At 35.0% G+C, this 27,463-nt stretch overlaps 3 protein-coding genes across 3 annotated transcripts; 1 reads left to right on the forward strand and 2 right to left on the reverse strand.

The window, feature by feature from the left end:
* Positions 1 to 4,352: 4,352 nt before the first annotated feature.
* Positions 4,353 to 6,870, forward strand: LOC126667966 (leucine-rich repeat extensin-like protein 2). The gene has a single exon (XM_050361122.2). It carries the CDS (start codon positions 4,460 to 4,462, stop codon positions 6,671 to 6,673), a length of 2,214 nt encoding a protein of 737 aa, XP_050217079.1. The 5' UTR covers positions 4,353 to 4,459; the 3' UTR covers positions 6,674 to 6,870.
* An 8,805-nt stretch (positions 6,871 to 15,675) lies between these two features.
* On the reverse strand, positions 15,676 to 17,490 carry LOC126668568 (uncharacterized). Its single transcript, XM_050361758.1, has one exon. The coding sequence runs from the start codon at positions 17,488 to 17,490 to the stop codon at positions 15,676 to 15,678; it is 1,815 nt and encodes a 604-aa protein (XP_050217715.1).
* Positions 17,491 to 17,694: 204 nt separating this feature from the next.
* LOC126668963 (probable protein phosphatase 2C 44) lies at positions 17,695 to 24,066 on the reverse strand. The gene is made up of 5 exons (XM_050362227.2): positions 23,770 to 24,066; positions 23,418 to 23,666; positions 23,047 to 23,323; positions 22,809 to 22,963; positions 17,695 to 18,230 (listed from the first exon to the last, which is right to left on the reverse strand). The coding sequence occupies exons 1-5, from the start codon at positions 23,830 to 23,832 to the stop codon at positions 18,093 to 18,095; spliced, it is 882 nt and encodes a 293-aa protein (XP_050218184.1). The 5' UTR covers positions 23,833 to 24,066; the 3' UTR covers positions 17,695 to 18,092.
* Between the last annotated feature and the right edge of the window lie 3,397 nt (positions 24,067 to 27,463).

Consider the following 27,463-nt stretch of genomic DNA (forward strand, 5'->3'; position numbering starts at 1 on the left):
CTCGCGAGATTTTCACACCAATGTTTTGATCCATACACAGATTTTTTAAAATCTATCCATACTTAGTGTTGTAAATGAACTAAACTACTCGCGAGCAGTTTGGTGTTCGGTTCGATAAGATCTCGTTTTGTATTCGTTCGTATTCTAAATGAACCGAGTTCGACCTTTATTTTTTGTTCGTAAATATAAATGAGCCGAACATAGTAGTGTTCGGTTCGTTTACGTTCATGGACAGCTCGATTAATAGTTCATGAAGGAGTTCAAATAAGAGCTCGTGAATAAGTTTGTGAACGAGCTCGTATATAATTCGCGAATAAGCTTGATTAGGTGTTCATGAACTAACTCATATTTAAATTAATTTATATAATTATCTTAAATAATCCAAAAATTATACAAAGTAAACAAAACCACGTATTTTTGACATATTCTATTAAAACTACGTAGTTTTGATATCATAAGCTTAAAAGTTAAAATGATAGACTAAAATATAAAATTCTAGAAGTAAAACAAATAATCCTAAATCTAATAGAAAATGATAATTTATTAAGCTCGTATTCATGTTCGTTCGTTTAGATTTTATAGTGTTCATGTCAATTCGTGTTCAGTCCATGTTCGTTTAGCCGCTAAATGATCGGGCTCGTCTAATACTTATCGAGTTCGTTCATGAGCTTGTTCGTGAACGAGCTCGTTTAGTACTTATCGAACTCGTTCGCGAGTTTGTTTGTTTGAACGAGCTCGTTTAGTACTTATCGAGTTCGTTTGTGAGCTTGTTTCTTTAGCAGTTAAACGAATGAATACGAGCTGAACACGAATTAAAAGTCAAAAAATTAACTCGTAGTTTTCAAAAAGCAAACAATGGATTAAATATGATATTATTTCCAAACCTATATCTCTGAAGAGGTGAAGATGATTATAATGTTTTAATTATTTTATTTCTAGTTAATTCTGGATGGCGATTCCATAAATATTTTTATAATAAATAAAATAAATTTTTTCACTTTAAAAAACGGACTTCGCCAAAATCGTGTAGGGCCCGAGTGAAACCTCGCGAGATTTTCACACCAATGTTTCGATCCATACTCAGTTTTTTTAAGAATCTATCTATACTTAGTGTTGTAAATGAACTAAGCTGCTCGCGAGCAGCTTGGTGTTCGGTTCGATAAGAGCTCGTTTCATGTTCGTTCGTATTCTAAATGAACCGAGTTCGACCTTTATATTTTGTTCGTAAATATAAATGAGCCGAACATATTAGTGTTCGGTTCGTTTACGTTCACGGACAGCTCGATTAATAGTTCATGAAGGAGTTCAAATAAGAGTTCGTGAAAATTTCGTGAACGAGCTCGTATATAATTCGCGAATAAGCTTGATTAGGTGTTCGTGAACTAACTCATATTTAAATTAATTTATATAATTATCTTAAATAATCCAAAAATTATATAGAGTAAAAAAACCCACGTATTTTTGATATATTCTATTAAAACTGTATAGTTTTGATATCATAAGCTTAAAAGTAAAAATGATAGACTAAAATATAAAATTCTAGAAGTAAAACAAATAATCCTAAATTTAATAGAAAATAATAATTTATTCAGCTCGTATTCATGTTCGTTCGTTTAGATTTTATAGTGTTAATGTTCAATTCGTGTTCAGTCCATGTTCGTTTAGCCGCTAAATGATTGGGCTCGTCTAATACTTATCGAGTTCGTTCATGAGCTTGTTCGTGAACGAGCTCGTTTAGTACTTATCGAATTCGTTCACAAGCTTGTTCGTTTAGCAGCTAAACGAACGAATACGAGCTGAACACGAACTGAACATGAACACTATAAAATCTAAATAAACCGAACATTAACACTCCGTTCAAAACTCGACTGGACATGAACCGAACATAAACACCTTATTCGTTAACTGAGCCGAACTTGAACACTACAAAACTCGGCACTGCTTGGTTCATTTACATCCTTATCGATACTCAGTTTGTGGGTTGATAAGGAGAACCATAAGTTGTTATGACTAGTGGTAAGTGTGTAAATAAGTGGTTTGTTTGAGTTAGAATAGGAAACATATATTACTAGATATCCATTTTTATAATGTGAGTATGAGAAATTCTTAAATAGACTCAGTCTATCATGGCATCCGTAAACTAACCTATCACATTATGACACGTCATTAAAATAATGGCACTATCGTAATATTCTCATTCAAAAGAGTAAATAAGTAATAAACAAAATTACGATAGTGCCATTATTTTAATGACGTGTCGTAATATGATAGGTTAGTCCACGGATGACGTGGTAGACTGAGTATACCTAAGAATCTCTCATGTGAGTAGTTGATTGATAAGAAATACTCCAATTTATTGCCATTTGTTTTAGTTACCAATTCTAAAATGAGGATAGTAACTAAATAATTTTAAAAAATGATATAGGAACAAATTTGTAATGTTTTAAGAAAAAAATGATGGCTTCTCTGTGTGTCCAAGTTGGAGGTGAATCAATGTAACAGAAGACATGAATACAATACACATCTGGTGTCTGGACTAGCAGAACAGAATAATAATTTTCTTTTAAGCTGGACACATACATTATACTACTAATAATTTAGAATACGCGTTTTGTGTTTTTTATTTTCTATTTTGTAACTCAAAATTCAATTTAAATTTTAAACAAAAGAATCTGATATTTTGAAAAGGTCTTAAAGATCGTGCAGACAGTGTTTCAACTGGGACCCTTGTCCTTTCTGTCATCTTAAAATCACCCCTCCAAAACCAACCCTAAACCTATAAATTAACCTCAATTTATCATTCTTTTTTACCTTCACTTTTAAATTCATTTTGATTGCACATTCATTTGTTAGATCTTTTTTTTTAAAACACTAAAATAATTGCTAAATAAAATTAGTTTAATACGATGATAACTAATTTTAAAATTCTGATTTATGTTTTATATTTAATCTAGATAGTGATAAATTAATTTGCTTCACAAAATGAAGCAATAAGTGAAAATTAGATGGAAAATAGATGGAATGTTGGGGTAAGTGAAAAGGACAGTGGACGTCACGTCTATAAATAATTAGTCAACAAAATCCAACATGCCTACAACATCTAACAAATTCACATTTTCCTTTCAAACAAATCTTTCTTCTCCAATTACATTTAGACGTGCTCTCCTCTTATCATTTTCCTTTTTCTTCTTTCAAATAATATCTTAAATTTACTTCATTTGATACTATTAATTTGATAGAAAACGAAAACAAAAAGGCTTAATACATAGTTTGACCCCTGAACTTGTACCCTTTTACCCATCTAACCTTTAAACTTAACGTCTCATCTATCGAACCTCTGAACTTGTTAAATAATCCGATTTGACCCCTGAACTTGATAAATATGTAAATATTGAACCCTTCGTGTCCACCAGTCACTTGAAACATTCTAGAAGAAATTGTGTACGGAGGGGTTCAATGTTTACGTATTTGTCAAGTTCGGGGGTCAAATGGGGTTATTTAACAAGTTCAGGGGTTCGATAGGTGAGACGTTAAGTTTGAGGGTTAGATGGGTAAAAGGGTACAAGTTCAGGGGTCAAACTATGTATTAAGCCAAAACAAAAATAGGAAATATCATCATTTTTTGTTCATTTATTTGCAATCATCATATTAAATATTGATTATATTGAATTTCGATAATTAGTACCGACTAATTTAATGAAACTATACAGATGGTAAATTTATCAAATGTTTTTAAAGATGCATACTCAAACTTAAATTATACTAATATCTGATCAAAATAAAAGAATTTATATATGACAATGTAATGATTCAAACATGAAACTAGGTTAACCGAACTAAAATTCTTCCCTTTTTGAAATCGAAACAAATCGAAATCTAAAAAAATGTATTTTTTTTTCAAACCGAAACTGAACTAAACTCGCTGGTTAGCTTATTCTTGGTTCGGTTTATGTTAAAACCTAATGGAAATTTTTTAATGGTCAATACTAAACATCTGAATGTTTGATACATTGTCAAACTGAACTAAATTTGGATTCGTTTTGCTTTTTCGGTTTCGGTTGATTTTCGCACACCGTTACATAAAACCCTCTATAATCATCTTATAGAGTGAAAATATCAGTAAGACGACATTGTGATTAGTTAAGAATAGTTATTTTTAAAATTTAATTGAGGCATTTCCGGTTCGATAATAATTTAGAAGTATAACTAGTAATAAAGAGTATTAACTAACTTATGCCAAATTTCTTACAAAATTGAACACAGTTAATAACCATACTAATAAAGAATGCAAAACTGCCTTTTGGAGTAAACAAAATTAAACAGAGTGGAAGTACTAGAATTCCAAGCTTTTATCAAAAGCCCTTTATAAAACAAAATGTGGAAACATGGGTATGCCCATATTGTAATCTCTTCTCTTTTCTTCATGTGACTCTGCCACCCTTCTCCACCCAGCCAATCAATGTCTTCCCCTTCCCTCTTCTTCTTCTTCATTCTCCTCTTCCTTCCATTTCTAGCTCAGATCTCTTCTGCACAGGACCATGGCTTACTATCTTCAGCCACTGTCAAAATAGATCCCTCTTTCAAATTCGAAAACCCTAAACTCCGCAGTGCTTACATTGCTCTACAAGCATGGAAGCAATCCATTTTCTCCGACCCGTTTAACTTCACTTCGAACTGGAATGGCCCGAATGTCTGTTCTTACATGGGTGTGTTTTGTGCTCCGTCTCCGGGGAATAAGAAACTGAGAGTTGTCGCCGGCATTGATCTTAACCATGCTGACATTGCTGGCTATCTCCCGGAAGAGTTGGGTCTTTTGACAGATCTAGCGCTTTTTCATCTCAACTCTAATAGATTTTGCGGGGTTGTTCCGACGAGTTTTAGTAAGCTTAAACTGCTTCATGAGCTTGATATTAGTAACAACCGCTTTGTCGGGAAGTTTCCGGCGGTTCTTCTGTCGTTGCCTGCTTTGAAATACTTGGATCTGCGGTTTAATGAGTTTGAAGGGTCTGTTCCTTCTAATCTGTTTGATCGTCCGTTGGATGCTATTTTCTTGAACGACAACAGGTTCCAGTTCGGAATTCCTAAGAATCTTGGGAACTCTCCGGTCTCAGTTCTTGTTCTTGCTAATAACAATCTCGGCGGGTGCATTCCGGGGAGTATCGGAAATATGGGGAAGACGCTGAATGAGATTATTCTGATGAACGATAATCTCACCGGTTGTTTGCCGCCGCAGATTGGTTTGCTTAAGGAATTAACGGTTTTTGATGTTAGTTTTAACAGTCTTCAAGGCTCGTTGCCGTCTACCATTGGTAATATGAAGAAGGTGGAGCAACTTAACGTTGCGCATAACAAGTTTACAGGTGTTATTCCGGCGAGTATCTGTCAGTTGCCGAACTTGCAGAACTTTAGTTACTCGTTTAACTATTTCACCGGCGAGGCTCCGAGCTGTAGTGCGGGTAGAGGCGGAGTGGTTACGAATGGTACTCAGAATTGCATTGCTGGAAAAATGGATCAACGATCTGCTATGGAGTGTTCTTCTCAAGATGCGCGTCCTGTTGACTGTAGTAAGTTTGAGTGTACAAGGGGTGGGTCCTCCTTTTCACCGCCGGTTGTGAAGCCTCCGGCGCCGGCACCTGCTCCTACTAAAAAGCCCATTGTTAAACCTACACCGCCATCGCCATCGCCGGTTGTGAAACCGCCGGCACCGGCACCTGCTCCTACTAAAAAGCCAATTGTTAAACCTGCACCGCCATTGCCACCCCCGCCCACTTCTAAATCATCACCTTCTAATAGATCACATCCTCCGCCGCCGTCAGCCCCTACAAAGTCTTACCATTCGCCACCACCGCCTCCTACTAAAAGAGGGTCACCAACTTACGGTCATGCATCACCACCTCCTCCGCCAACTAAGAAGATGTCTCCAAGTAAACGTTATGCTCCACCTCCACCGTCCCCGGAAGTGGATACTCCTCCACCACCACCTGTTGAGTACAAATCTCCACCTTATCACCACTATGCATCACCACCACCGCCACCTGCTGAATACCCCTCTCCTCCATATCACCACCATACATCGCCGCCGCCACCACCTGCTAAATACCCATCTCCTCCCTACCACTATGCATCACCACCACCACCTGTTGAACACAGCTCTCCTCCCTATCACCACTATGCATCACCACCACCACCACCTACTGAGCACAACTCTCCTCCTCCCTACCAACACCAGGCATCTCCACCGCCACCGCCTGTCGAATACAAGTCACCTCCTTACTACCATAATGCATCTCCACCACCGCCAGTTGAATACAGATCACCTCCATACCAACACAATGCATCTCCACCGCCACCACCTCCTCCCACTCATGAGTCTTACCCACCAAAAACAGAAACCCCACCTCCACCGCCATCACCCGGGTGTATAACAGCTCCTCCACCATCATCCACACCAAGCTACCACCCCTCACCATCACCTCCTCAACGGCATTGGAACTATCCACCATCATCACACCAAAGTCCCCCACCACCACCACCTCAAGAATACTCATATTCCTCACCGCCACCACCTCCCACACCATCTCCACCACCACCAGTCGTTGATCTTACACCACTTCCCCCCATTATAGGAGTGTCATACGCATCTCCTCCGCCTCCAACAATTCCATACTACTAAATCTCGGTTATAATTCTTTTGGTGGTGCTGTAACATGCAACGAGGAGTACTGATTCCATACTCATGTGTGCTTTTTTTTGTTTTTATGATGAGAAGTTTAATATGTAGCAATAATTTAATTAATTATATATTTCATTTTTACTACATCAACTTAATTGTATTCTTAAGATATACTATTATGTATTTATGTTTGTATATTTACACTTCTATGTTTTTTATCTTTATTTTAGACCTTAAAAATTGACACAAAAATTGTGTATAATTTCTGTAATTTATTGCTTAGATCTCTTTGGTTTTTTCTTGTTCCAACTTTTCTTAAATTTCATTGTGGCATTCTCTTCATTGATATATACTTTGAAGACAAATAAAATATAGAGAGTTGATAGCTAGTGATTATGATGAAATTTATGTATTTATATATAATGAACTTTTTTAATCAAAATTGGTGATCAAGAATAACCAAAAATTTAGTCTAAATTAATTGTGTTGCTTGTTGAGTCAATTGTGATTAGTTATTAGTAGCATTGAATTTACGATATCTAGCATTTTCTAAATTGCATCACAATTTTATGAATGAAATGTAAAGACCGGGCAACATTTTATTTTGATCGTAGGTTCAATTTTTCTAAAAACGCTATAAAAATCTCCCTTTCCAATAACAATAGTAAAAAGGCTTAATCACCAAAAACACCCCCACCTTTTAGCCCCTTTTCAAATGCACCCTAACGTTGTAATTTTGTCAGTTGCACCCTAATTCGCACCTTTGATTTTCAATTCCACCCTCAAGTACTAAATTAATCTCTTTTTCATTTGAAAAAAAGTTAAAATAAATCATCCATTTTTAACTTTTTATGTGAAAAAGAGTTCAAACGAGTACTTTATAAGGGTTTTTATGAATTTTTCCCGAGTGAAAAAAAGTCCAATTTGATTTTGAGGGTGTAATTGAAACCCAAAGATGCGAATTAGGGTGCAACCGACAAAATTACAATGTCAGGGTGCAACTGAAAAGGGGCTAAAAAGTGAGGGTTTTTTTTGGTGATTTAGTAAAAAAAATGGATCATAGCATTCTAATTTACATATATTTGAATTCATAATGTACTCGCATATAAAATAGGTCAAATGTAAATTTATACCATTAACTTTAACTTGTGACCACTCACACACGTAAACTTTTATAAAGTCTATATACACTCACTTTTAGAATTATATTTTAATATTCCGAAACTAAGAGCATAATGCATGTGTCATAAACACCTAAAAGGGCATGGATCCTTATGATATTTTTTAGGAATAATTAGGAGAATATCTAAATAGAAAAAATATTAGCATTTGTTAACTCCAAAATTCCAACTTGATTTACCTATCCTACCGTGTCACATCTTTATTTTTTACTCTTCTATTTATTTTTATACTCCATTTATACTTTACATGTTTTATTTACAGCCTTTTTCTTCTTCTTCTTCTTCTTTTTCTCTTTCTTCTTCTTCTTCAATTTATTCTAAGAAAAATAACTAACAATCCAACAATTTAATTTAAAATCTTTAGCACATAACAATTCAAAAAACTGATTTTTTTAATTATATCATTACTTCTTGAAAATTTATAGCAAATTTCAAATTTAATTTTCGAGCCACTCGAATTTTTAATCCGTAATTAAATTGTTTCGAATTTTGCTTCGAATTCATATCTAACGATCATAAATTTCTTCAAAAAGAAAGAAAACTGTAAACTATTAACTTATTTTTTTCTGATTGAAAATCTTTTAAAAAACGGTTTCAAACAGTTTAAAAGGTTTTATAAACATAATTTGGCGACCGATTTTTTTAAAATTTATACAACAGTTTCAAACAGCTTACAAAAAGGTTTCAAGCAGTTTACAAAAAAATTAAACAGTTTATAAAGATTTTAAACAGTTTCGAAAAAGAACAGTTGCAAACAAATTACATAATTTTCAAAATTGTCTATAAAGATTTTTAAAATACAATTTATAAAAGGGTTTTAAACACTTTACAAAAATATTTGAAACAATTTCAAACAATTTACAAAGGTTTCAAATAGTTTAGAAAGGTTTCAAACAATTTCTAAAAACAAATATAAACAGTTTCTAGAACATTCTCTAAAAACAGTTTCAAATAGTTTATAAAGATTTCAAACAGTTTACAAAGGTTTCAAATAGTTTCAAAAAGAGCAGTTTCAAACAAATTACATATTTTTAAAACAATTTATAAATATTTTTAAAATACAGTTTATAAAAGGGTTTCAAACAGTTTTTAGAGAATGTTATGGTGTCACGATTATTGGCCATGAAGAATATTACTATCCCATCATACCGAATGGTTGGAACCCATTAGTATATAAGCCTAATATGATATTTTGAACTTCTTCTACAAAATCTTGATGTAACTAACTAAAGTGTTTCCAAGTTAAGATGTCGTATGGATGACACATCTTACTGTCCTCCATCTTATGTTCAACGTGTCATCTTATATGTTTAGCTGTAATACGGGAACCGTACAGCCTCTGTAGTCTTAGCGTTATAGGAAAATTATGTTACCCTTTTCTTTTTGCTGAACCTCTGATGTTGGTTTTCCACCTAGGATAGTTGCAAACTTCGCATTGGGTTAAACCCGAGTTATCCCCCAATAAATCATACAATTATGGAAGGAACAATCGATTATCTCAACCGGCAATCCCAAACTTTTGACCAACTTCTTTATGTTATAGAAATCCTTAGCCATCAAGTTATCCTCATGTAGTTATTCTTGGATAAATTCACTCATATAATCGAATAAACCTTATGAAATTTGATGCAGACACTTCATTTCCAACATTCCAACAACTGCAGAAAACGGAGAAAGTTTCTATTGTCAAGCAATATATTTTGTTCGGCCGCACGCATTATATCATAAAAAATTTGAGCTTCTTATTTGGAGGCTCATGGGATTCTTCCTTGAGTAATTTTGGACCGGCGACATCTATAACCATTATGTAAATAGAACTAAAATCACCCCCCTCATCTTTATCATCTATAACATTTATGAATTTGTTTCACATCAGTCACCCTGCTCTTCTCACCATGGTGAATCTAGCCATAATAACATCGCACAAATCCATGCTTCGAAAGATGAAATTTCACTACTTCAACATCTTGAAAACTCAATTTGACATCTGACCTTATTGCATGGACTCTTTATTTATTCCGCACTAATACATTCAGAATGTTGTAAAAAAAATATTTCAAACTCCTCAACATGATGTACAAACTCAATACGTAACAGCCCATTCGTAATTCTTCCACCGTACCTCCAATTTTGATCTGAACGCATTTTTGTACAACATACAATATAGGTGGTTTAAATACTTGATGATCGTCAAGTTGATCAAATTGACTGCTGAAAGGTAGGTGTCACGATCCAAAATCTCGGGCCGAGAGCGGCGCTAGGAAATAGGAGTGATAGCTCCGAAACCCATAGCAGCCTAAAATCACTATAATTTTTTCTCTTTCAAATTTTTTATAACATATAAAGTCTTTTTTTAGAAAACTATGTTAATCCTTTCTTTTATTTCTCGCAAACATTTCTTAAAATGGTATCGCAAAACTGGAAATTACGACATTCATAACTTATCTCATAAACATAAGTCACCATGTTTCAAACGCAATACCATCATAACTGTATGTTCCAGTTCCAAATAAGAAATAACGGGAAACCATTAATAGTATAAAACCACACAGCTTTCAAAAACCATGTCAACAAAACAGTAGTTCATATCAAAGTACACAGAAAAAAAACAAACTACAGATATCTGGTTTTTGTAGTAATAAATGCACGTATGTAAAGAAGTGAAATTGTTACCCTTTTATAGGCTTTTCCGCATGACTTTTAGTTTTTACGGTGTTCCATCATTAATTCCCCCCAGTTTGCATCTGTTAGGCCATGCCTATTTGTCAGTTTGCATCCTACTGTCTGCTCTTCTCATGTATGCATAAACATAGTTTAAAATGTCCATTGGAAACTGCTAGATAGAATCTGCCATAAAATCTTCTTTTAATGTTATTGGTAGCATCTAATGTGTCTTTGCTCAATGCATACTAAGTTGATAGTTTTGTTGATATTGAAGCATGAGATATTGGGCTCCAGTACTGTGTAACTATAGGCATGAATAAACTACTAAACATTTTTTAAATGTGGTAGTGTTATATCACTAACAAGTTAGTTATTTTTGTACCATTGTGAAAATGTCCATTTAATTTATCAAGTACTTCACGCAAATAATCCTCTTTTGCCATGTAATTTTGATTGTCGGTTTTCTTGGAGGTTTAACATGCTAAAAATTCTTTAACTTATATCAAAGAGAGACAATGCACGACAAAGATCGACGTTTCGTCCATGTTTTTCTATTTGAGCAATGAGTGATATTTTACTTCCAGGTATTCAAACAGATGCTATATTTCTTTTTCTTTTTTGTCATTGAGATGCAGATAGAAGAGTGATTGGATTAAAGAAGAGAATAGAAGAGATTATATCCGATTTTACGACAAATGCTGAGCTAGAAATGTCAAAACGTTGAAAAGAATCTACTGAACAAGAATTTAAAGGATACAAGGTTGTACTATCTATGACTAGTGCTTCTATTCAATCTCAAGAGGCTACTTCTAATTTGATTCTTTTTTTTTTTTGATTTGAGGCAAGAAATTCCCATATTCAAGATGACAATCTTCTACTGGAGGCATTAACTAAAATACTAGATTGATTTTGTTTTTTATGTTTATAACTGTTGTTTCGCTAATTCTTGTTTTTGCTGTTTCTTTTTTGATTACAAAGATAGGCCAAGGCCAAGAGATTAAGAATCTCTACACACTCTCGGGAGAGACACGCCAATATTATCCTCCATGATGAGGCTAGCAAGGTCTGCATGAACTCTATCATGAATATCCAATCCTAGATAATGAGTGAAACCAAAGTTTGCCAACCAGTCAGCACAACGATTGCCTTCTCGTAACGTATGTCTGATGCAAACTTTCCAGCTCCTACCCAGAAAGCTCCTTATAGCATTGTAAAGATTGGAGTTCGCATTTAAGCTGTCATCGTTCTTCAGTAAAGTGTCGACTGCTATTTTACTGTCCATTTCCAGAATAACATTTCTGTAACCCCGCTGCCAAGCTATGTCGAGACCATCCAGGGCTCCCCACAACTCGGCTTGAATCACAGAGCATCTTCCTATAAATCTGCTATAGCTGAACAAGCAGACGCCTTCATAATTTCTGGCCAAACCACCTGAGGCAGCCGTGTTGGTAGAGGAACGGACTGCACCATCTGAGTTGATTTTTAACCAGTTAAAAGGAGGGGAATCCCATCCAATGAGCTTTGTAGACTTAGGTGCCAAGCCTGGACGGGATAGCAGGATAAACTTCTGAGCTTGATCAGTATAACTCGTCATGGTTCTTATAGAGTGCACCACTTCCGCTGCGCTTTGTCTTTCACCGTTGAAAATGTAGTTGTTGCGACGATTCCAAAGGCACCAACATGCTAAACCAAAAATCACGTTCCACTTCTCGGTCTTGAGACCGGCTTTACCCTGCAAATTCCAGAAAAACCAGTCAATTAATGGCAGGTTAAAGAAAGTAATATCAGTATTAACACCAAGTAATTTACTCCACACTTCCCTAGCAAAGATGCAGGTTCTAAAAATGTGATCTCCATCCTCAGCGCTGTCTCCGCAAACAGGACACGAAGAATCTTCAGTCATGTGACGCCTTTTACGTTCCAGATTGGTCAGGAGTTTGTTCCTAGAACCCAGCCATAAAAGGATTCTGACTCTGTGGGCTCCCGGCCAACTCCACACAGCTTGCCAGTCTCTCTGATTTTCCTCCATGATGGCATGTTCTTGAACTTGATAAGCAGATCTAACAGAGATGTTCCCAGAACTGGTGAGGCTCCAAAAGGGGTGGTCAACCTCATTGCACTGGTTTGGAGGTTTCACGGCCGCCAGATTGAGAAGGACATAATAAGGGAGTTTACTGCCCAGTTGATCCCAATTCCAGGTACCATTCATAGTAAAATCTTTAACTTTCAGTTCAAGTTCAGATTCGGGAATATGGACAGTAGATAGAAGCCTAAGAGGACCAAGGTCCCCTAGCCAATTGTCGCTCCAAAAGCTGACCGAGCTCCCGTCTCCAATCGCCCAACTGCAGCCGGATAGAATAGTTTCCCATAAGTGAGCAACATTTTTCCAAAGAGGTGAACTGTTCTTGCCCGCTTTACAAGTATTGCCCTTATTTGCCCATCCGTATTTGTTCCTAAGCACACTCACCCAAAGAAGATCCGGTTTCGTCAAAATCACAAACCCAATTTTCATAATAAAAGCGTTATTTTGTTTTTTCAGGTCCCTGAATCCACTACCCCCAGCAGAACAAGGGGAACACATCTCTTCCCATTTTAAAAGATTGGGTTTCCGGGAACCTTCTTGATAACCCCAGATAAACTGACGCACGAGTTTATTGATGCTGTTGCAGAGGCCCACAGGAAGAGGAGCAGTTTGCATTGCATAGCTCGGGATAGTCATAAGAACCGTTTTAGCAAGTGTAATTCGACCGGCTAAAGAGAGAAGGTTGGCATTCCAACCAGATAATTTTTTCTGGATCCTCTCAAGAATAAAATTATACGTTTCCTTAGTAATGCGAGAATGAAGCAGTGGGACTCCAAGGTATTTGCCAAGATCTTGACAGCGTTGGAAACCCAGTAAGCTACTAATACTGCTAGCACGCTGAAAATCCAAGTTGGGAGTAAAGAAAATTTTAGTCTTAGATAGACTAACTCTGAGCCCAGAACTAATCGAAAAATCCTCAAGAATGGACTTGATAATAACCCCTTGATCTTCTGTAGCCCTACCAAACAAAACCAAGTCATCTGCAAAAAATAAATGAGATAAATTAGGACCTAACTTGTTAAGCTTAATAGGGATCCACTCACCATTTTGAACCGAGAGGCCAATACGGTGGGATAGACGCTCCATACAAAGAACAAAAATATACGGAGATAGAGGGTCTCCCTGACGAATTCCTCTTGACGGCTGAAATTCTTCGGATGGAGAACCATTCCAAAGAATATTCAAGCGAGAGGAAGAGATACCGTTCATAATGACTTGAACAAGATGAATAGGAATGCCGACATCCATAAGCGTATCTTCTATGAAACTCCAACTGAGGCAATCATAAGCTTTTTCAAGATCCACTTTTATAGCGAACCAGCTTTCTTTACCCTTTTTCCTCCTCATAGAGTGGATAACCTCCTGAGCAATTATAATGTTGTCGGAAATATTACGACCGGCGACAAAACTCGCTTGGGTATGACCCACGATACTAGGCATTAAGGGCTTGAGTCTATTCGCAATAACTTTCGTAAGAATTTTATAAATCACCGTGCAAAGGCTGATGGGACGAAAATCTTTAATGGACTCAGGCTTATCAACTTTGGGAATAAGAGAAATAAGCGTTCTGTTCATATCACTGTCCATATGGCCGTTATTAAAAGCATTTGTAACAGTAGAGCATATAGAAGTACCAACAACACTCCAATGTTTCTGATAGAAAGCCGCAGGGATGCCATCAATACCAGAAGCTTTCCAAGGCGACATCTGATGAAGAGCGTGATAGATTTCCTCCTTGGTAAGTTCTCTGCCCAGATTGCTATACATGTCCGGAGCCAAAACAGGAAAACAACCCCGAATCTGATAAGCTGGACGACTATGATTGGTCTCAGTATACAACTTCTTAAAGAAAGAGATAGCCAAATCGCGCAACAACGCCTCATTATCGCACCAAACACCATCAGCGTCTTTAAGGAGGCAAATGCGATTACGTCTTTTCCTAGCGGTAGACTTCGCATGGAAATAAGAAGTATTACGATCCCCTAGCATTAGCCAGTCGCATCTAGATTTCTGCAACCAATAAGTTTCCTCCCGTAATGAGACTTCTTCAAGTTCAGCTTTCAAAGTATTCTCCAACTCTGAGAGGAATTTACAAGGTCGATTTTCAAGGTATTTCTGAATTCCATTAATACGGGCAAGAAGGATTTTTTTCTGCTTAAAAATATTCCCAAACACATTAACATTCCAGTTTTGAACTTTTTCTGTGAAAGAGAGAATGTTATCCTTCAGTGAACCATTACTGTTCCAGCTCTCATTTACCACATTAACAAAGTCTTCATGAGTAAGCCAAGGGGCTAGGAATTTGAAAGTTCTATTCCCCGCCCCCCCATTCATACCACTGTTCAGCTTGATAAGCAGAGGTCTGTGGTCCGAATGAATGCGAGGTAAGTGATGAGTAATAGCATTAGGGTGTCTTTGAAGCCAAATATTGTTGCAAATAACTCTGTCAAGCCGCTGAAAAAGAGTTCCCCTCCTCCAAGTGTATTTCGGGCCTACAAAATCAAGTTGAGATAAAGCGTTAGACTCTATAAAACCAGAGAAAAGGGGACAACCCAAATTTCTGTTGCGAGAGCCCCCTTTTCTGTCCGAAGAATCAAGAATCGCATTAAAATCCCCTGCAAGAATCCAAGGAGAGTTAATATCGATATCGAGATTAGTAAGATCCTTCCACAAATCATAGCGTTTGTTGGGGGTAGGGCTACCATAAACAGCAGAAAAAAGGAACGTCTCACCGGTGTTAGGGAAGGTAAGAGAGCAATGGATAAATTGGAAATGGTTCTTTAGAATATCTACTTTGACATTGTCACTCCAAAGTAACCAGATACCGCCAGCAAAGCCATGAGCTTCTACGCGATGGGAGAAATTAAAGCCTGTGCTCTTGATAACTTTATCTGCTTTAGTGCCTGCAATTCTTGGTTCAACAATAATCATAATAGAAGGATTATGAAAGTCACGGAATGACTTAACAGAGCGAACAAAATTTTTTTTTGCTGCCCCTTGGCAGTTCCAGACAAGAATGTTGTCAGACATAAAGAAAATAAACAAGATAGAAAGGGACGAAAGGCTGACCGTCCTTAGACGTCCATCATCTGATCCTTGGAGGAACCAAGGTTCTGTTGCTGATCAGTCGACACCACAATCTCAGGAGAGGAACTAGTTCCTTCCGAGGTTTGAACAGGTTTAGTTATCTCCATAAGAATATCACCAATATTATTAGTAGATATCGCCTTAGGAGTCATTCTCTTTTTAGCTTTGCTGTTGTTTTTAGAAATTTGGTTAATCTTGACATTCCAATGGTTGCGTTGTTTATCCGGACCTTTCGGAGTGAATTTATCACGAAGAGATAATAATTTGAGCTGTTGGCAATGGTTTTGGTCCGTCACTGGAGATAAAAGTGCCACTGCCGAATGGTTCTTCTGGTTTAAAGATACTTCCACCGGAAAAAACATGCTGCCAGAAGGATCTTGAATATCTTTAGGATCAGCATGATTTTGCATGTGAGAGATGGACTTGGATTTGTCATTGCTGCCAATGCTGGATTGGACTTGTGTCTTATTTTTTTGTTCAAATTGGGCTTTAGTATCTGCATGGACCTGCATGGACATTTTTTTATTAGTGGCATTAATGTTTGTTTCAGAGAATTTACCTTGTTGGTTGGTCGTTCTCAAGATGGGAACAGGAATTTTCTTTAATTGAGAGCCTATGGTTTCCTTTTGCACATAAGGAACAAAATTATTCTTGTTATTAGTAGTATCGAATTGACCCTGAAAATTCTCCTCCAAACTGGCAATAGCATCAAATCTTGATCCAGAATGTTTGTTACCGTTATTCCCTTGATTGTTGGCAGGGATATCGGGTTTCCTTCTTCGATTCACCACCTGCATCCAGGGCCCAAACGGCGGACTTTCCACCACCAGCGGCGGTTCTGAGACGGGGTCTGAGGCGGCAGGGACTTGCTCAGTCATGGGGCTATCTGAGACTCCCTCGACAAGGTTTTTATGAGTACAAAGGTTTTCTCGATGACCGTACCGTCCACAGTTAAAACAAATAATCGGAAGCCCCTCATACTCCACCTTTTGAAGACGGCCATCTAATAAAATCCTGGAACAAAGAGGCTTAGTTAGATCCAAGTTAATAGCCAATCTAGCGAACTTACCTCGTTCTCTTGCTTCCGTGTTAAAATCAATTTTAATGACCTTCCCTAGAGTTTTGGCTATTGCTTTCAGAACATTATTGTGATAATACTGGATAGGGAGACCTGGGAACCTGACCCAGGCAGTGACTGACGTAGCATTAATCTTGTCTGATGAGAATTCTGGACTCCATGGTTGCACCGTAAGGTAATGACCAAATAAAACCCATGGTCCTCCGGACAAGGCGTTAATATAGTCCTCCATCGAGTAGAATCTAACGAGGAAGAAGTTATTATCCAGATCGACGAGACTTGGGTAACTTTTAGGCTTCCACAATTTCAAGATACGACTGAGAAGGGTTCTATACCCAATATTTTTGCCAAGAAGACGAACAACTATGCAGAGTTTCATGTTTTGTGATATAAGATTGTGAACTCTGTCTGAAAAATTGATGGTTGGCATTCCTTTAGAGTCACCAAATTCTATATCCTTTTCTTCCAGTGTGAAAGCTTCAAAATCTTCATCCTGGCTACTCCGATCACCTTTAAAATTGTTCATAAGAGTGTCCTTAAACGAGATTTTCTCATTGTCTTGTGATATTGTGTCCGTGGAAAAGTTCACGGTTTCAACAACCATGTTGTCCTCCTTCTCCACTGCTCTCTCAGAATTTTCATTGCGATTCCTAACTTTTTTGGTTGGTTCATAGGGATTTCCTGCATTCAGTCCTTCCCCCGGACAGAGAGAATTTTCTGACATTTCTTTGGATGCACGTGAAGCAATTGCCTCGCAGTAATCAACTAGTATTTTTGTCAATTTATATATAAAGAAAAACAATAAAAGAATTTTTCAAAAACTTATTGGATCTGCCGATTAAATCATAAATCTGCGGTTCCTCCATTACGATCACAGTTTCGGTTTTCAAAAAAAGTAATACACAAGAAGACTGCAGCAGGCCCGGTATGAAAATGAAAACTATAACCACAATCCCCACTGCATATATCACACAAGTACCACATTAGCTTATTTATGTTCACAATCTATACACGGAATTAAAAATCTAAACAACTTTTTTTTTCAACTCCTATTATATGTCCAGTGAAAGAACTAGCCTCGTCAATTGCAGTCCATATTTGAATTAATGAGGGTATCTCTTCCTTTGGTCATTTAAAAAATGATTCACCACTTCCACTTTCACTTTGCTCTAACATTTTACTTTCTAATGAAAAAAAAAAAAAATACAACCACATAAACAAACGCAGATGTTGCCTGATTCCAGCTTTGAACAGACTCAACCGGATCATAATTTGAAGGATCGACGTATAAGACACGCTCAGTGGCTTTGATAATTGCAACTAGAATCATCCAAAACGAATGACAATGCATGATATATCATCCTTGCTCTTTCTTGTCAATGCCTCCGTTGTTAAACGCTTTGCAGCAGCTTGCGGATCCTTAATGTGTTTCACCAAATCAACTGCCTCTTGATTGTCCATCACCTGCAAATAGTACATCACAATTCAACAGACATTCCAGGTAATAACAAAACATGCTGTCTAAATCCGCACAGCATAAGTCTCAAAGTTTTGAAGCATTGTCAAGCGTTTTACACATGCTTCACTATAATGCTTCTTTGAATTTTATTCGATTGCATTACCAATCAGATTTCAGGTTTCAATTCCCTCTCATTCTTCATCAATCAGATATGCAAAAATGGTTATAGATGATTGTCCATCGAAATACAGATAAAAACACAAGTGTTTTAAATTTCCAACCAGAAATAGAACTCAAAACTGGTAAAAGGCAGACTACTGTGCAATATGAGCAACAAAATTTCTTCAAATACTTGCTCACATCTTTGGTCTACATAACTGTGGTGAGTACCTAAGAGAGGCACGAAGGGAATCTAGAGCCTAGGCGCAAGGTACAATCACGCATACAAACAAAACTCATAATCCGACATTACATTAATCTAATATGAGAACTAACAAACTGAGCTGGCATGAGAATACTCTGCACGTTGTCAGTCTACATGGATGAGGCACCAAGGTAAAGAACAGAAAAATAACATGACAGATTTTTTTTTCTTCAAATGAGCCATAGAAGGGTAGAGGAGAATAGAGAAAAGAAAGCTGTGTCATATTCAAAAACCCTCTGAACAATATTTTCTTTCATATGCAAGGTGCTTTGTGTCTGATATAAAACATTATAGGCATTTTTCAAGCTTATTATTGTTTTAGTTTGACTTGCCAAGTAGAAATTCATCTAACCACTCACAAAGACGAATCAACCTTGGACAGTTATAGGCAAAGAGTAACAATTACAGAAATGGGAAAAAGAAGCCACAACTTATATTTAACATAGGTCCTATGCACGCCTTGACAAGTTACCACATTGTACTGTTTTGAGGCGCTCAATGCTCATTAATAAATACTCTATAGTCTTTGGTGTGAAGATGCCCGTCAGAAACATTCTCATCACACCTTCTGTAATATGTTTGCTATAACTAGGCAAGTAAATTTTTAGAGCATCACTACTATAGCTATTAATTTAGCTGCTAATGTGCAACTTTAGGGACATCAACATCATCATAGTCAATATGATGTGACCTAGTTTTGCAATATCACAATTAGAGCTGTAATAGAACAAAGGTGACTTGAGTTTTATGTATCCAAACCTCAGCTTGAACTTGATTAATCAAGTTTGAGTCAAGCTTTAAACTGCTCAAACTCCATCTCGAGCTTGTTAAATTGATGAGTATTTAATGAGTTCAAATCGAGTTCGAGCTTGGTCATATATAATCACCAGAAATTAACCTTTAAATATATTACAATTCAACTAAAAATCAGAAAAGATAATGACGAGTGGCACCAGAAATCTATAGTATTTTTCTACTCACTTCTAGCAACTTCAGCATATAGACAGTACAAAATAAAGTGTTTAAACATTTTATTAATTGCCAAATCTTTTTAAACTAAACAAAGCACATAGTCTAAAAATAGAAAGCACATTTTAAAACATGAATTTGATATAAGAAAAAAATGAACAGATAGAACTGAAGATGATGAATTTATCAGAATTAAAGTCAAAGAGTAGAGTTTTAAATGTATGTCGATATACAGTAAATGGTTAACAACTTGATGTGTTAAGGAATAAAGAAATGAATGTACAATGAGTAGGTGGAGATGCAAGTGAAGGTGGAGCCGCAGGAGAACCAAGTTCGGTAAAAAGATAAAAAGGGTCTTAAATGATAACTTTAAATACTTAAAGTAAATTTCTAATTAAACTAATATATAGGATTAAAATAGTAAAACTGGATAAGCTTGAGCTCGAGAGTCTATCAAGTCCACTATTTTATAGCTCGAGCTCAAGAGCCTATCAAGTCAACTATTTTAAAGCTCGAGCAGTGAAACTCAACTAGATTATTTCAAGTTTATTTTGAACATTTAATTTTAAATAACTTGCGGGTTGTTTCAGCTCATTTACAACGTTAATCACAATATAGGCCGGAATCAGAGAAACTTCGGTGAATGACATGACAACCTCAACAAATAAGATATTTTCATTTTAGAGAGCTTAAAACACACCAACACCTGTGCCCTCCGCATTATCTTCCATTCCAATACTAATAATCTAATAGTTATGGCTTGCATCAGATTCATACAATAAAAAACTTCACTGGAGTAGGGGTGAGAAGCGGTCAGTTTTATCACAAAACTGCCTCTCACCCCACTAACTGTTCGGTTATAAAAAATATATTAAACCAAACCAAACCAAATTTTCTACTTTGGTTTGGCAATCACTGTTACATAACTGAATATCTATTATTCGGTGTCTACTTTCTTTTAATTTGTTACAGAATTTAGTAAAAAGAAGAATAAATGAAGAGGTGGAATTAAAAACTGTGACCTTTGGAAGAAAAATAGATTCTTTCACCACTAGAATACAACAAGACACATTGATGTAGTGTGAACATATTATACAAATAAATATATTTCGATAGGTTCAGTTAAATAAATAAAAATCACACTGAAACCGAAATCAAACCATATTATATTCAGAATGTTCGATTCAGTTTATTCAATTTAATTCGGTCAGTCAATTTGGTTTTCACCGAATACACACCCCATATACCTTTGAAAACTCATGCATTTTTATTCAATTATCAAAAAGGTCTTACTTAATTTTGAAGCACGTACGATTTCCTTAATCACCTACTTAATGTCAGTATGTCACCATCGATAAAAAAAATCAAAGTTGATTCGCTTAGTAAAAAAACCCAATCAGCCATCGGATCACTGGTCCAAGAACATGAAAAAAAAGGAATAAATAGCAACATCGCACAAACAATGACCTCCTTAAACTGATACTAAAGAATTTCAAGGAACCTTGTCTTTCAGTCTGCAATAGGACTAGAACATGATTTACAAAGTATCTTGACCAAAATCAGTCATGTACCAAGATGATAGTAGAATGAATATAGAAGGAATAAAATGTTCAAGATGATTCTAGAAGGAAGTAAATGAACAAGGAATGATAGAATAATTGATGCAAATATTGTTATTTATTATATGCTTGGTATTGTGTAGAAAAAATCAATCAACCAATTAATACAATATCTCTATTTTCTCTCGACTTTCTCTAATCTCTCCTTCTTCTTCCTTATCTACCTATCCCTCTCCTCTTTCTTCTGTAAATCCCTTTCTTCTCGTCTCCTTCTTTTCTAACTCCATTTTTTTCAGCCTTTTTCCATTTTTTTCTTGGCTGCCAAACAGCCACATTTATCTCCGTCATGTCCCATAAATCCGGTACATAACAATCACAAGAGTGATGACTTTAGCAGCAAAACACGCATTTGGTTCTTTTTAAGATGTATGCAAGAGAAGAGACCATAGAGGTTAAACTGACTATAGAGAGCATCATTGTGTTATTATTCTATTGACTAATAGTGCTGATAATTGTATACAACGGAAAATTTTAACAAATATAGTATCTTTAGTTCTTTTCGCTAATATAATTAATGAAATTTGACATGTTTTGTCTCTTTGTCTAACATTACTTAACAACTTTTCATAGTGGTAACAGTTAAATTTGCCTCAAGAATCATTCCCAATTTCCAAATCATGTAAAGTGGCCATTAACATACCTGCATGGTCCTTATAAAACTACCACAAAATAATTCTACAGTGTTTGTAATTTGAACTTCACATATAGCTGCTAGATACCATTGCAAAATAGCATTAAACCTGAACTTTTTAATTTAAGGAGTTCACATCTTATGCCGCCAAAATGTTTGCTTTTAAAAATCAAAGTCCGCCAAAATGTTTGCTTTAAAAATCAAGGTCCGCCAAAATTCCGGTATCAATTTGCTAGAGGAAATGTTATAGTAATATAATTTTTTTTTTTTGATATAGTAATACAATTAGTAATTGGCTAATTGCAAGAATGAATGAAGAAAGTAAAAGCATCTATTTTCTGTAAAACCAAGCTCAAACCACCCAATACCACTACCAAGACATACTCATAAGTCCTCATTTGTTTTGTCAAGAAAAACAAGAACAAAGAGTAGTGACCATTGATGCAATTGTAATGTGAATAAATGGAAAGGTAACTTATGAAACTCTTAAATCATATTATGATTCAAAATATAACAATAAATGTCTAGAAGCTCACAAGCTGTAAAGGAAAAAAATGCTTTATCACCATAATAGCAGCAACAATCTGTAACATAAAGCCTTACCATGCTCTCAACAAATACAGCAAGCAATTGCAAATACTAGTCAAATCTCCATAATATTCAGCCACTCCTAATAACGACCAGAGCAAGTATTGGCAACTAGTAAGAGCTTAACATATAGAAGCATCTTCATTTCCAAATAAAATTAGCCACAGGAAATAGTTAATAACTAAAATTTCGAAAATCCTACATATGCATATGCAAGGCAAACAAAGTAAGAGTTAGAATGAAACTCTAAACCATCAATCCAAGTCCACAAACTTAAAAGATAACATGGGGAACAGAAAAAGTTATAACGAGACAACAATACCACTTATAAAGGTGGCACTTGAGAACTAACCTTCCATAAACCATCACTTGCTAATATCACGAACTCGATAGTGGCGTCTATAGGGACATGTCTTACATCAGGGTCTGAACTTAAATGTGCTTTAAGACTTTGATCTCCAAAAGCTCGAGCCACTGCAAGTTGACCATTGACCCTAGGAACATCTCCTGAAATAATTTACAAAACTTGTGATGAGTACAAAAACTGAAGTTAAACAGTGTGTGTTCAACACAAAGATAGTAGAGATTACCAGGAAGAGTAGTGACAAAGCCGCCCTGCTTCTCAATCCTCCTACGCTCAGTATGCGGCTCATGATCGACAGTAAGCTGATTAGCAGAGCCTCTCTCACAAACAACAGCTCTAGAATCACCGATATTGGCGACCCACAAGTCCTTACCATCAATAACTATAGCCGTAACAGCCGTCGAGCCACCAGGTCCCATTTGCATAGAATTCTCTAATATGAACCTATCAGTGCTCTTGTAGGCATTCTTAATTGCAATCTTAGGATCCTCCCAGAAGTGGGGCTGAAAACAAAACCACAACAATCATGTTTATGCAATATAAGACATCAAATAAATGAACAATCAACAGAAAAAAAAAACATGGCCAAACTTAAACCTCTTGAAGAATATTTTGGAAAAGATTATCTTTCAAATAACTAGGAACACGATCCCCAAGATGACCATCAAAGATAGCAAACAAACCAAGTTCATGATTCTTAATTTTACGATACTCAGCAAAGTGATAATCCTCCATATCATGTCCTGATTTTCCTTCCACAAGTTGGAATCCATGAGAAATCTTTTTACTTGAAGATTTACTCCTCCCTTTGCCTGTGTCTGGTGATGATGAACTAAAGCAAAAACTCTGATTTTTCACACACATCAAAACAATTACAATCAATCAATAAAACCCAGTAATAATCAGGCAAAAGGGTACAAGAAAGTGAGAAAATTTAATCAAACCGAACCTTGATCCTCTGGAAAAAAGAGGGGCGTTTAGAAGCACCACCAGCAACTGAGTGCCTACTCATAATTACAATAATTATCAGCAAAACATAGAGATTAAAAGTCAATCACTGCTCTAAATTTCTGCGTGGTAATCGGAGAAGGTGATGAAGGAGAAAAAAAATGGCAGCGTTTACCAAATAGTTTTAATAAATAAAATAAATTTGGTGTGCAATGCGGCAGTCAAAGCTTGAGAATTTTCTTGCAGTGTGGTGTGGTTATAGACTATAGTTAAGTAGTAGTATTTGGAAAGTGTTGGAATTAGTCATCTCTCCATTATGACTCCAATTGATGGCTATAACGCGCCTTTCCATTTACATTTTTCTTGATGTTAATTTTGGGTGAATTGTCAGTTTAATCTCAAACTTATGTTGGAGAGTCAAAATTGACTGCTTTTTAACTATTTTGATTGGTACATCCTAAATTTATGTTTAGATGCCACTTAAGTCGTGCTTTTGCCTGGAAATGGGTTGTTATAGGCAACTAGGGCAGGCCACCGGCCGGTTTGGATCCTGAATAGGAGCAAAACCGGCCCGGTCAAAATCGGCCAAAAACAGATTTGAATTATCACATTTAGACCATCTCTACGGGGAGTCATCAAAATGAGAATTGATGCTTCCTCACTTTCAAAGAGCTACCTAAATGCATTTAGGTGACCCTCTCTCATAAGAAAAGGTAAAAGATTTTCTCCTTCACCATTTCACTTTTTAAATATAATAATAGATAAATTTACAATTTGATATTTATAATTTATGGTTGTATTTAATTAATTACTAAACAATTAAATAATTATAGACGAATTTTACACATAATAATATTAAAATATATTTATTATTTATTTCCATAATAAAAGATTAAAAATTAATATAAAGATATCATATAAATAATTTAACGAGACAATAATTTTATGAAGCAATAATATAAAATCCTTGCATAAATAATCTTATGAGACAATTACATTAAAAAATATTACATCATTAATTTTACGTGACGATAATATAAAAATATTTTTTTTCAACATCTCCATTAGTTGTTTATTATCTTTTTTGATGGAGTTAAGGGATTTTATAACTTCTTCATCCTTTTTCTTTTTCAATTTTGATTTGTTTAACTCGGTAGGTCGTTCAGTTGAAATAGCGATGATGCTCATATCTGATTTCAACAATTTCTCTCAAGACATCGATAGATTAAAAATAAAAATTTACATTTTGAACTTCGTAATGCTTTAATAGAGCATTTGTGGAGTAACCATAGTCATTATGAGGATTAATCAATGTTTTCGGTAAATCTAAAAATAAATTAATGTAATGTTTAGTTTATCTTTTTTATTGTGTTAATATAAATAAATTAATGTAATGTTTATTTTAAGTAATTTTAATATATATTAAATTTTAAATAATACAAGATTTTATAATTAAAAAAATTAATAGCGTTTTATTTTTTAAAATATAAATAATACTATGTGTAGAATTCAGACTAACATGAATTTAAATAAGTTTGTGATGTAATTGGTAAAAAGTGTATAAATAAAAAAGTACATTTTTGTTAAAAAAAAATTGATGACTCCTATTGGAATGAATTTAGTGAAAACTTATCAAATTAAAAAACGGTGAACAAAATTAAGTGTTTCTTCCTGGAGATGCTTTTAGAGCTGAACCGGATAGACAGGCAATTTCAGACTGGTTTAATATATTTGAAACTATAACTGTCGTTTTTGATTGCAAACAAAATTTCTTAAATAATATTTTTTTAATTATTTAACCATAAATAGTAGTAGTAATTATTAATATATTTTTCCATATATGTATCATTACTTATTGTAATTTATAATATTTTTATATATTAATTTCTAATATTGTTCCCACTAATTATTAATCTCTTCTCAATAAACTGGATTATCTTACTCATTATTCATTTCACATTTAATAAGTTTTACTATACTACTAACAAACATGTAATTTTTTTGGCTACAAACCTTTTATAAAAGTTTTACAAAAGTTTAGATTTTTCAATTTTATCCAATTTATTTAAAAACGCATGATTTCGTTTTAATAATGTCCAACTATGTAATTTTATTGAGGAAATTACACCATTTACCAAAAAAAAAAAAGGCCTAATGCCTTAAAAACCCCCGACCTTTTAGCCCCTTTTCAATCCTACCCTGACGTTGAAAATTTGTCAATTTTACCCTATTTTGCATTTTTGCGTTTCAATTGTACCCTGAAATAATAAATTAACGTCTTTTTCATTTGGAATTTTTTTAAAAACATTCTCTATGTCTAGCATATATTAATTGTATGTTTTTAAAATTTATTTAAATTAATTAAGAATTTAAATAAGTGTTAATTTGATTATGGTTTTTAGTTAGTTTTTAAAAATAAAGGACTTATTTGTACTTTTTTGAATAAAAACGAATTTAATTTCATTTTTAAACTTAGTTAATTGAATGATTTCATCATTTAAGTAAAAAAACTTAACAAAAATTAAAAAATCGGGGTACAATTGAAAACGGAAAATTAAAAAGTGGGTAAAATTGACAACTTTTCAACGTCGGGGTGGAATTGAAAAAAAAGTCTAAAGGTGAGGGGTTTGAGTGATTATGCCAAAAAAAAAAACTAGAAAATTACATGTTGATTTTTTTCATTTACAAAAATCTTAATAATATTTACAAAAGTACAAAAAAATAAAAAATAATATCAAACATACGATGTATAATGTGGGTATAATGTCATAAACTAACATTATATCAACATTATATCAATATTATACCAAAATTATACCAATATTATACATACTGAGATTTTATTAATATTAAATAAAAAATTACCAAAATTACATCAAATCGTTTACTAAAAATTAAATTAATAATATACCAAAATTATACCAACAGTCAAAATATACTAAAATTTTATTATTGCATCAACATTACACCACATCGCATACTAAATATTAACCTAACAATATACTAAAATTATACCAATAATATACAAATTCTCTAGTTCATTACTGATGGATTCCGGCATCTCGACTGCATTAATCCTGCAAAACAGTGTAGATGGCTAATCGGACGGTTTGTCCGATTAGCTCTCCTATGCTTAAGTCAGTTTAGGCTTAAGGGAGAATAATTGTTTTGTTATAAGTTGTGTGTTTAGGCATACCTCAATCTCCTTTTATAGTAGTTGAATGTATACCTTGTAAATATGGAATAAGAGAGTGATTCCTATTTAATAGAGTTTGACCCTGATTAGGAGTGTCCTTCCTTATTCAGACAGGAGTCATATTTAGGAAGATATTCCTAAATAGTCTCGTCTTCCTAAGTTGGAGGCTATCTTCCTAAGTTGGAATTTATATCCAAATAGGACAGATACTCCGGATATGCATAGATTTTGGTGATCTTATCTGAATCCCGGGGTCGGCGTGCTTTGTCCGAGTCCTCAGGGATTCGGTCTTTATGATGTCGAATGATGTATTCCAGTCAAGACGGATCCGGTGGATTCGGCCGCTGGTTTATCTTGATTTGGCCCTTTGGGCGGGAGTCTGGTGTCGTCTGAGAATAAATCTCCTGCGACTCGGCTCCATTATAAGTAAAATAGGATTCGGAATCCATCATTAGCCCCCCCGCAAGTGAGTTGAAGTCATGGTATTTTATGTCTTGGA

The sequence above is a fragment of the Mercurialis annua genome, linkage group LG2 (genome assembly GCF_937616625.2).
Source record: "Mercurialis annua linkage group LG2, ddMerAnnu1.2, whole genome shotgun sequence".
NCBI lineage: Eukaryota > Viridiplantae > Streptophyta > Magnoliopsida > Malpighiales > Euphorbiaceae > Mercurialis > Mercurialis annua.